The following is a 12,286-nucleotide window of genomic DNA, read 5'->3' as shown; positions in this document are numbered from 1 at the left end:
CTCGCATCCACCGGTACTTCATCGGCATTCATTCCTCCGCTTTCATACCGTTTCTTATTCCCTCGTCGACCGTCGACAGACTCACCCTGACGGTTACCGAATCCGATACGTGACCTTATCCCCTTATCGCATATCCATGCATCGTTGCACCTGCGATATCCTTCTAATTCGATGGCTTCGTCAATGTCGCGGATTGTCGAAGATTCAGAGGGGAGTTTTATCGAGTCGTCTTTCGCCCCTTTTTACTTATCCGAATTTCAAACTTTTTCAGGGCCTTCCAAGCTTACTGTCTTGGAAATAAACCTGCGGTCAGAAGCTACGTCGAGGGACGAAATTCGGTCGATAATGCTTGGGGAGGAATTTTATTTGAGTTCGCATAACCGAGCTTATACAAGGTTCATTTTAGTTGATATTTGCAATTAGCTTGACCAACTGTAAGCTTCTTCGCTTTAATTCTAACGAGTGGTTTTCTGGGTCACGAGACATTCAACGAGTTGGTTTAATCAATCAAATTTTTTCCTACGCGTTCTACACTCATTGAGCAAAACAAAATTAACTACCGTAATAGAAGAAGTAGAATTTTATACAACAGAGACTTTTATTATCTTCTGAGAATTCATTCGCGTGCGTAAAAAGACAGTAAAAATTGACAATGTTTGATAAGGTACAAAACAAAGTTAAGTGGTATTTGAAACCGACAGCGATACGATCAAAATTTCCCGGTGCGGTAGAAAATTAGTTCGGGCAACAAAACTCGGCGAGCTTATATATATTTTTACGATTGATTTCAACGAATCCTTTCATCTTTCTACAAGTTGGAGTGAAATTTTCTGACTACGTAGGAATCGGTTTTATCGCTTCAGAGTTTTTGAAATTCGTCACCCACCGGACGGGATGCAAAAAAAGATATTAAACAAACAATCGCGATGTTAAAGGCACGCGGAGTAGCAAAAAATAACAGAGGTTTAAATCGTTCGTCGGTTCGTTGAACCTAATTGCAAAACGGAATGAACGTCGTCGATCAAGCCCCGAGTTCGAGGAGAAACTGCTCCGTAGCAAGTACATCGCAGATGGCTATGACGTAATCGTTAAGTATCATCCCATCTGGGTTTTGGTGGGATGCATTAGCACAATTAGATCCTCCAGGAGCGCCGGGGCTCGCTAGGGGTTGGAGACTGATGAATTTTTGAGTTCATCCATCGATCCGTCAGTTACCCACGTTTCCGGGCAAGGAAGATGTAAAAGCGATTTGAAAAAATTATCCGAAAAGGAAAAGTGTTCAAAGGAGTGGGGTTGAAGTTTCGAATTTGAAATATTTCAAATGCACCAAATTCCGAATTATTTGGTGGTGAAACTTCCAGTAAAAAAATCAAACTAAAAATACCGAAAATCCAGAACAAAGAAAGATCAAAGTGGTGAAATTTCACCAAGCCAGAAATTCATAGAACTGAAGATATTCGATCATTCGAAATTTCGGTGTTTCAGATTTTTAAATTTTCTCACTTTCGCACTTTCGAAACTTTGACTCGTCGAAGTTGTGCATTGCGTTCTTTCGGAACTTTGAACGTCGGGTCTCGGATCATTCGAAAGTTTGATCTCTTCACTTCAAGTTTCGCCACCAAAACATTCGGAATTCGGCGCTGTCGGAACTTTTCGAACTCGGCATTTCATCCCCGCCCCCTGCCTAAAGTCTCGTTAACACCTGTGCAGCAAGGGGGGTGGTTTAAACACATTGAGAAATAAAACGTTTCTACCGTCTTTTCGTCACCGTCAACCGTCGTCGTCGTGCAGACGGTGTTACATCGGGCACCGTTTCCGTTTTCCCCGTAAATTTTCAACCACGTATGTAACTAAGGCGCGTTTGTCTTTCTCTGCACACAGATACTTTCACGGCGAACGAAGATATGCCGAACACGCTGAATCAACATACCAAAGACGCGAGTGGCACACGACGTTAATTATATTTACCAAGCACTAGCAATAAAATCTCCCTCATCAAAGCAAATCAGTTAAGAAATTAAACGGTCGAAAACCGCGATAAGTTTTGATTCTTCACGCATAGCGGTATCAAGTTTCTTGCAGGTACTTTGTGCAAGTAACAAACACCGTGCATGCCGCCTATCGAGTTACCTGATAGCTGTATAATACATGTAAATCGCTATATATGTACACCGCAGACTCTTCGGCTATCAAATTCGATGTTTAAAATCTCACGGGAGAGAAAAAACGAAAGTAGACGGCGGTAAAAAGAGCCTAATAAGCTTTCTTTATCGCCGACCATTAATTAACCTTGTTACGCCACTGAGGCAGCAGCTCACCAAAGCTTGTTACACGTTATTCCGCATGCAGCTTTTCGGTATAACAAGCTTCGCATGCGAGTCGTTTACTCGTTCGTTTAGCTGAATGGGCGTTAAGTAGTCTTTGGCTCTAATCGAGCTCGTTTGAATAATCTTACATAGATTCGAGATGGTGATTTATGTGAAACCCCGGTGCACGATACTCGCGTAGAGAAATGGAGAGACGAACGTAACGCGTCTCGGATCTACCGAAACCCACAAATCAACCTTCACGATCCCTTCCTTCGAACCCGAATCAAATTTCCGGGTTCCCATGATATTTTATACTTTACTATGAAGCTTTCTTGAATATTTTTTTCGGCTAGTACTAAACATGGGAATTTGTCACAGTTATACTCAAGCACGAATTCAAAGTAGATCGATACACCAAGTTTATGATTTTTTGAATTTCAGAAGTGCGAGTCAAAGTCCGTCGACGGAACGGTTATGAAGCGCAAATCGATCAGTAACGCAGGATGCAGAAATCAATTTTTTATCCGAGTAATAAGAATTCTAAAGGCTTGGAAAAATTTACAGTTGTGTTTATTTTGTGAGAAATGATTTATTGAAGGATACGAGGCAACGAAGGAATGAATTAGGCGATCGGTACGAATAAATCCCTGCAACACCTTTTTCTTTCAAAAATCTTATTGACGTCAATTGAATTTTGGTTAGAGAACAAGTCAATTTTCGGTTACGCTATTTTTTGAATGTAGCGACGATTTCGACTGTGTAATATTAATTTTGTGAAAAATTTGGGGCGGGATTGAAATTCCGAATTTCAAAATTTCACCACTTTGGTCTTTCTTTGTTTTGGATTTCCGATATTTTTACGTTCATAATTCTGGGTATTCTGATTTTCAGTCTTTCTGATTTTTCACACCCACTCGTTGACTAAACTACGCTGCGTGAGTATATTTTAATTTTCGCAATTTTACGCTATCGAAACTTTGTTTTTCGGAACTTTGCTCAATCGTATCTTCAATTTTCGAAGTCATGCATTTCGGAATTTCGATTCGACGGATTTCCGACCATTTGAAGCTTTGTTGTTTCTTCAAAGTTTTATTTCTTCACTTCAAGTCGCACCACCAAAAAATTCTGAACTAGGCCCTTTCGGAAGATTTTAAATTCTGAACACCAGCCCCGCCCCAAAAGTTCGCCGTGCCACGACTGAACCCGTGTTCTCTGAAAATGGCACAAAGCAACTGAAACGGCATCAGAAATGAGCCCCCAAACAATTCGGGCGGTCTGGGTGGAGGTAGAATCTCAAGTTGAAATTCGTACGCCAAACAGGCAAACCATACTCAAAGCTTTGGCGTTTACGTTGAGGTGGCCCCAAGTGCACGAGTGTTAGGTTAGGTGGATAGGTAAGTGCCTTATGTACCCACACTTTGCCTAGTTTATATGCATTACACATAGCAGGGTACCACTTAAGGCTCCAACAGAGTGAAGCGGTGAAGCACCGGTGCCAGGAGCGCCACGTGAAGCAGCGGCGAAGAGATACCAAAGCGTCGCAGACCTGCCAGCGTTTTGATACCTTACCCTGGTCGGGGAAACTGTCCTCGCTCTTCTTAGTGCCGAACGCTATTTGTCAGGGTATCCCCCTTATAATTTCCCCGAGTAAATACTCGGCAAATTCCCATGCAAGGAGAAACCGTTGTAAGGATACACGGTAAGCTTTCACCTCAGAAAAGAAATTTCACTGCGAGGGGTTGAAATTTTTTCAATCGCATTTTCAAATTTCAGGCTTAGGATAAGAATATAGAACGATTAAAATTGAAGGGTTATAATATCGAATTTTTTAAGAAGCGAAAATTTTGACAACTTTGAATGTAAAAAGATTTCAAAGTACAAAAATATAAAGGATCAGAACGTAGAATGCTGAACCGTAGAATCGTCAAAATTTCTCTCGATAATATAGAAGCGTATACAGATTCTCAATTTTACCGTTCCATGTTTTGACCTTTATACACATTTTTTTCATTCTGTATTTCGACTTTCTACACGTACAATTTTCTATACTTGGACTTGCCACATTTTTAAATTTTGTGAACAAGATTTTCGTGTCTATAAAAATTCGATATTCTGGTCCTTCTATCGATCGAAAATTCTAGTTATTTACCCCTACCCAAATTTTATATCATTTCTGATCTCCGTTTGGTCAATTTTTATGAACAAGCATTTTCAGATAAAAAGATCTGTGTATAAAGTTCAACCAACTCATGATTAAAAAAAAGGAAGATAAAAAGAAACAAGATACACGAAAAATATTTCTGGCAGCTTTGAATCTGTCATGTATCGCATACGTTATTCTTTGATTCTTCTTTCGTTTTATTTTTCAGAATAAAATGTACTAACCGAGAGGAGAAAATAAATCCTGCAATTCTTGTCATGCGAAAAAGGTCGAAAATTTTGTTTAGCAATTTTTCATGCGTGGGGATGAATGTTCTGTGTCCTGACAAACTCGTGACGCTTTGTCACTTGATTTTGTAAAATTTCAACTTTCTAATGCCATTTATCAATCGTGAAAACTTCTATGACAAATCATTAGTACTCGATCAAACCGAAACCGGATAGATATATAATATAATAAAGCCACGCCAAGTTGGGCACTGGCCAAATTGTCTCAAACATTTTTAAAATCGTCTCTTTTTTCATCCGCGTTGCACGGTCTCTGACGAAAGAAGGAAAAAGGGAATTTCGTGCGATAAATAACGCGATAAAATCAGAGAGAAGCACGTAATAAATACGCGGCAAAGTGAAATAAAGAAGACAAGCGTCAGCTAAGCCTGAAAATATTTTCGGTAAGAAAAGAGAGAAAAAATTAAATATAAAAAAAAAAGAATAAATAAATGAAAACCCAGATCGTCCAAATAACACTTGAATAAAAAATATGACACGCTCGAGTATTTGGTCACTCTACGGACTCGAGGCACGAATAGGTACCATTTCGGTTATAACACTCGAGACACGCGTGTCTTTTCACCGCTCTCGTACTTTTAATTGGCATGCTGCACGGCTCGCCTGGGAAAAATTATACAAGCGAGTTGAGTTACGCCGGTAAATATCGGAATGATGTTTAATTTAGGTTCGTCCAAATCTATGAAATCCAGATGATGCCACCAGAGAGCCGCGTACGCGTAAGCACGAAAATATGTGTAGATATAGGTATACGCTGTAAAACGTATCATGCCCATAATATATATTACTCTAACTAAGAGCCTAACGACTAGTGATTACAGGCCGCGCTCCTTCGAACGGCGCTGCTATCACGATCATCTCAAATTCTCCACATTAGGATATGGTAAATCTTCCCAACCATAGGATATTATAAATAAACTTAATCAAGATCATATCTCGCTCCTGAGATTTGGGGGGTTGAAAAGAGGATAAATGTTACAACGAAAATACGAAACCATTCGGTCTTCGATTATTCTTCATCTCCGATTCTGTTATTTCCATGAATGTTTTTCCAAAAACAGAGAGAGAGAGAGAGAGAGAGAGAGAGAGAGAGAGAGAGACAAGTTTTAAGAAGCATCGATCATAAACACACGCTAGAAAATCAATCTATATTATATTCTACATGTATTCGCGTGTTGGTATTTTCGAATTGAATTTATTCGTCTGAAAGAAACTTTATTCCGAATGTACGATACCGGTTGAAAAAAAAAGGAAATAATAAAGAGTGAGAGAGAGAGAAAAAAAAAAAATAAAAATAATGAAGAGCTTCGTTCAATTAATTTAATCTTATCTTGTCGATGGGCCGAGCGTTCTGCACGCCGAAGGATGGGCGACACGGCGGGCGAAGCGTGTTGGTTATTTTTGTTCATAACTAATACCCCCTCGAAAAAGAAAAAAAAAAAAAACGAAGTGGAGTCAAATCGTTCGAATGTTCGGGCGCATAATCGAGTCGAGTGTTTCTTTATCCGACTGCAGAGTTACGCGGTACGCCCTGCACTTCAGAATTTGATTAAACTCTCCTCTCCTGCTTCCTCTTCTTCGTCCTCTTCCTCAACCATCGAGTGGTGCTCGTGGATATTAGTACGGCAAAGACGCGTTGAAACTCATCACCCTTGTTTCTATCCACCCTCGAACTCTTTCCGCGGTGAAAATTAGCACCTAGGCACGATACGGTCAGTGGTTAAAAAAAAAAAAAAAGCTCCCGAATACAGAAGGAGGAAACATATACCGAAAACCGAGAAGGCACAAAAGGAAGAGGGTTTCTGCCTCGATTCTCGTCGACCGAGGGTTAAAGGAGGAACGGGATCCATTAATGGATTGAAAATAACGCTGAGAGACGCGAGTCCTCCAGAAGCAGCTCTGCAAGCTGCCAGAAAAGCTCACAATCAGCCGTAGCGAACGACGTACCTAAATTGGTCACGGATGGTCGGATAAATTTGAAAAATAAATTCTTCAGATCCTCGGGAAACTTCTTCGTCGTAAGTTCTCTTGCCTCTCTTTTCCTCCTCGTTTCCTTCGCCAAGCATTTTATCCGATTACAGAGTCCACGGTTATTTTCTCAGGTTACACGAGTGATCTTCGCGCTTTTCCAAGGTCACTTAAGCCGTCGCACACTTGTTTCATTAACACTTTTCACGTTAATCGATAAAAAAAAAAAAAAAAAAAAAAAAAAAAAATAAGTAAAATAATAATATACTCGATTTTGAGTATAACAATGACTTATCGTCGGTGAGAATAAGCATTATAACTACTCGCAAAGCACGACCATTTTTCATACACTTCATTACAATTCATACCTGATTCACCAAGTTGTCATTTCCCGGTATGTTATACTCGCCTGCGATAAAGTTGAGCTTCTTTCAGTGTGTGGAGAGACCCTGCGTAGTGCGGCTTCGTCGCGAGCATGTCACAGATGAATGATAATCTACCCAAGCCATAAACACCATTAGATGACGTCACTTGGCGTCACCTGTCCGCTTTAAAAGTTTGGATCGTCGGAAGGACGACCTCCTCCCCCCCCCCCCCTCACCCTTCGCCCCTTTTTCCACTTCGCTTGTTCTCCTTCTCTTGGCTTATATTCTTCGGGAATTTTTTTCATTTCATTTTTTCACCGTTTGGCTCAGGATGATCGCATTAACACTGAATTTCACTCCTCTCCCTCCTATAATAATAAATGCAAGCATTCTTATCGCGAGGTTTTAACCTCCGAGGCAGCCGCCGTGCTGCCCAATTCCTACCCCATTACGCAGCAGCGCTCCTTCTACACCGTTTGCTTTTTCAACCAAATGGAAATAAACTCACTCAGCCGGGCTATTTCTGACCCTAAATTAGCTTAACGGTTTATTTGCGCTTATACACTTGTAAGGATTTATTGAGTCGCAGAGTCTAGTCGATACGTAGCGATGTTTTATAGTTATGTCAACCTTCGTTGAAAGATCGACTGTCTTTTTGTGAAATATATTCATGACTCGATGACGGGTGAGTTTTTCTTATCGATAACGCACGGATTAATACGTAAATATATATTCATTACTTATTAAGTTTTCTGTACATAAAGTATGATGCTTGGAGTCTGTAGTGGAAAATGCAATTTCTATTCACCATATTTTTTCCCACGTTATACTTTTTTTAGTTTATATTATACGTACATATTTTGTAATTTTGAATACATATTTATCCAGGACCTAGTTATGATTAACCATGTATACATATCATAAAATTATAATCACTTTTGATTTGCAAAAGCTCAAGAGGATGCTTGTGCAGAGCTGGTAGCAGTCTCAAAAAAGTGAGAAACTTGTAAACTTTCAGACCTAAAAATGATCGCTATTAGGGAAAAAAGCATTATTGCGCAAGACTTTAGAATGACTTTCAAAGAGTCAGCTATTCAAAATAAATAGTATCTCTTGTTTATCACGGTTTAATAAATTTCGGACATTCCCAAAAGTGCAAAGTAACGATTTTTTTTAAAAAACGTGCATCGTTACGGTAACGTTAACAACTTCACCCTCATGTTATTTCATACACTGGATGGAAAAACAGCTCTAATCGTGAACCGAATAACAAATGTTTAAATTAACAGTTTGATCGGATAGGTTTAAAGGCGGGAGCGTTCTCTTTCAGCTTCTCTCTCTCTCTCTCTCTCTCTCTCTCTCCCTTTCTCTCTTTCGTCTCCCGTCTCTCAAATGCTAATGAAAAATTACACCACTCAAAGGTCCAATTTCACCGTTTACGCGATGTCCATCGAGCCGCGAGGCCGATGCCTCGCTCTGACGTTTGATCAACGGTAGAACGCGGGGGTAAACAACCCTCGCACCCCATGCGAAGAGCAAACAGCCAAGCTGCAGACGAACGCAGGTGGGAATTACTGTGTTTGCGCTCATTCTATGCGTCATTCCTTGGCGATAAGCATTCGGCGTTGTTTCTCATTAATGCAGCTCGATAACACGAATCAAAGCCTTCCGCGAGCCGCGCTGATAACAACACAAAGCCACGATTGGTTAGGTGGGAAATAAAAGTAAAATAGAAATAAAAAGATGATTAAAAATCGAAAATAAAACGAGAATTCGACATGCGGGCTTATTGCAAGACGAACGTTGAACGAACCCTCGTGTTTCAGTATATTCTACACATCATTGAAAAACACGATTCGTCATCACGATTTTTTGATTATCATATTTTGGTGTGAAGTGTACGTAAATCGCTACAAAATAAATTTTTCTAGATACTCAGATCATTTAAGTTTTATCGGATGGTAAAAGAAAAATTATAATACCGAGTTTCTCATCGGAATTCACGGTTTTCTTCACATTCTCCAATGTTATAGTCCGAAATAACCGGTTCCAATAATTATACGAAATCGAAGAAGTAAACCGCCGTATTTGATAAAATTTAATTCGTTAGAATCACACGCAGAAAAATGAAGCGCTCGCAGCAATTAAATTTTATAATCAACTGGTGAAATTTTCACTTATAGAAACTACGTAAATATCTATTTGAATGCATCAGTTTGTCAATTTTTCACAATTTATGTTTTGATAGAAAACATTAGTTTGATTTGCTTGTAACTGCACCACTCGAATAAAATCTACTTCTTGTTACTACATTTCTAGTAGGTTCACATGTAACTAAGAATTTATTATCTTCCAGTACTAAATTTTTCGAACTTTAGTTTGATAAACAAGTCAAATGAAATGGCACATTTTTATTACGCACGGTTGTATCAGTAGTAGTAAACCGTAAATGTAATGCAACTAAGGGAATAATTTCTGCGTCTGAACTGCACGGTTTTGATCACTATCTGATACAGAACAAAATTATTATTGCTGTTACGATGACAGGAAAGTTTTATCATTCGGATATAATGTAGTACCTACACAACGTGAATTTATTACTTACGCATGAATTTCATTTATACCGCGATTCAAAAAATGTAAGGCACTTATTGTCAGTTGAAGAAAATGTGTTGAATTTCATTCAAACCGAATAAAATGCTTTTTTCATCTTTTTGCCATCGACGTGAACATTTTTACAATATGTATTAACACTAACATTTGCTAGTCTAACGAATTACATTTCACCGTGACGAATAAAATATCCCTATTTTGCAACAGAAATTACTCAAGTTCTGAAAATATATGAATACGGTGATAAGTAGTTTTATTTTTTCCCCAATCTTTCTCTACGACAACGTTCCTAGCTTCAACCTCGTAGCTCATCATCATTTGAAATTTCGAGAACCCTTTAATTGAGATAAAGAAGAACACGAATCATCCAATAGGTCCATGTTTGAGTAAATCGTATTCTCATAGCCTTGTAGAAAGAATTTCAACGCTAAAGTATCGATGTTCTTTTTCACCAGCGACGTAAGTCGTAGGCAATAATTATGTATCTGATGTTTCGATCGGTCAGGCTTGATAAAAAACTCAAGTTCTCGTTTATTCTAGCCCCAAGTTTACCATTTCGTACATTTGGACACCTTTACTCTTCGAATCAAATAAAGGTTGAAAACGTTGGCAACGTTATCGCAGCGACGAATATTTGGTAAAAAAACCAGTTTCTCCATAACTTTGGAATTAAAATGTCTGAGATTCATTGAATAGTGATGCTAAGTTGAAAAAATCGATACCAATTTATCAGATTTAATTCCTTCAAAGTTCGAACGTTAGAAAGTTAAAAAACGATGATTTTTTTCTCACGTCAAATTTCATTCGCACTTCAGGACCTCAATATCATCCAAGCTTTTCGAATAAATATAGACAAATCTTAAAACAAAAGGAAAATAAGGGATTTTTAAACAGCAAATTCGAAGCTCACCTGCCGGACAATTGCAGTTCTCGGTGACTTCGCGTCTGACCCTGAAGACGGGTGGCTCCGGTTGTACCAGACGAGATTCGACCTGGGTTCGAATCTCGCGATGCAGCCTCCGGATCAAAACTTCCGGCGATTCCTGGTGCAGCTGTTGAGACGCGCAGCGCGCCTCCAAATTGGCGATCCTTGCCTCGAGCCGGAACTCGCGGAAAGCCAAAACGCCGGAAATGGCGATACTCGCGAGACACAGCGCGCACATAGCCCACGTAAATCCATTGCTCTCAGTCCCGCTTCCGGTCATCATACCCTTCCGGAACTTCTTCGGCACCGCTGCAGCTTCCTGCTGCTCGAGCCCTTTCCGCGACCAGTTTATGTCCGACTCCATTTTACCGACACCTGAGCTACGAATGCTACTCACCGAAACTTGTCATGAAAAACGGTGTTTTTTCTTTTTTCTTTTTTTCTTTTTTTTTTTATTTAAATTTATCCTCCGCTATCTATTCAATTTATTCAAACCTCCCGTTAATTCTCGCGGTTAAATACGACCCCTCGACTCTCACCCTCTTCAAATTCGAACGTGCTTGAGAACGGAAAAAAATCACCGCATTTATGCGTAACGACTGTTATATGTACGACGTACGAGACTTTTTATTTAGTATTAATTTATCGTTATTAGCTGTTTCAATTACTTGTCAGGATTACGGAATTGCGTTTGTTTAATATCCATACTCGTTCGTCACTGTGTTTCACACTCGATAACCGATCGTCACAATGATTAAATAATCAATTATCCCAAACCGATTTGTATAATCACCGTTCACACCTGTCCCTGAGGGGGGAAAAAAAATCGACGATGTAGAAAAATAATGGGGAAAATCGAACCAGAGAGAAAACAATAGCAGGAAGAAGAGAAAAAGAAAAAACAACAACCAACGAACTAAACAAATTGAAGAGAAAAATAAAAAAAAACAACGACGCAACGTTATAATTAGATAAAATGGATCGATCGGTTAATAAATACGGGGTTAACAGGGCGCCAATTTGACGCGACGATTCGAACCCTCCGACGAATGAACGGTGTGCATTTTTCTTAGCTTCCGGAAACACTGAGTTTATTGAAATTTTATTGTTGGGAGGTTTAAAAACTTGTACCGTTTTTCTTCTTTAATTTATTTAATTTATCGCGGGCACTATCCTCCGCGGCGCTGCACGTGGAAACTCGACGCGAGTCGTTACTGACAGTAGCGAGAATACGGTGCTGAGAATGGGCGCGATGCTGAACCCCCATAAAGCCTCGGCGAAGTTCGCTGCGCGGCGCTCGCAGCACGACTGGATGTGGAGGGGCGACAAGCTCGCGGCAGCCGAGGGTGAGCGGGATTCGGGAGTTTCCGGCCCCCCTCGGAGGTGTTCGGAGCTTACGGAGAGCCGGGGGCTTTCACCGAATACAACGAGCGCCTCTTCGTGCAGACGCGATGCGGCCATGCACCATGTGGCATGTGGCTCGCGGCATGCGGCCGCCAATCTACTCCAATTAGGTTGCACGAAAGAAGGAGAAGAAGGAGAAGAACGCTCGACGCTTCGTCGTAAATATTGTAATATCAGCGCAATCAACACCCTCGCTGACGACCGCCTTTGCCTAGCTTCCTCTCTCGGCTAAAATTACACCCAATTCCGCCAAT

General features: G+C 40.1%; 1 protein-coding gene across 13 annotated transcripts in view; it reads right to left on the bottom strand.

Moving 5' to 3' along the window:
• LOC124310113 (collagen alpha chain CG42342) overlaps positions 1-11,922 on the bottom strand; it is a 170,833-nt gene extending 158,911 nt beyond the window's left edge. For 12 of the 13 annotated variants that reach the window (XM_046773755.1, XM_046773751.1, XM_046773761.1 and 9 more), the window contains exon 1: positions 10,614-11,922. In XM_046773755.1, the coding sequence (XP_046629711.1) occupies positions 10,614-10,992 (379 nt within the window). In that variant the 5' untranslated portion in view covers positions 10,993-11,922. The remainder of the gene's footprint in view (positions 1-10,613) is intronic. The other variant, XM_046773749.1, reaches the window with a different exon arrangement.
• Between the last annotated feature and the right edge of the window lie 364 nt (positions 11,923-12,286).

The sequence above is a fragment of the Neodiprion virginianus genome, chromosome 1 (genome assembly GCF_021901495.1).
Source record: "Neodiprion virginianus isolate iyNeoVirg1 chromosome 1, iyNeoVirg1.1, whole genome shotgun sequence".
Lineage (NCBI taxonomy): Eukaryota > Metazoa > Arthropoda > Insecta > Hymenoptera > Diprionidae > Neodiprion > Neodiprion virginianus.
This window is presented reverse-complemented; position numbering and strand designations above follow the sequence as displayed.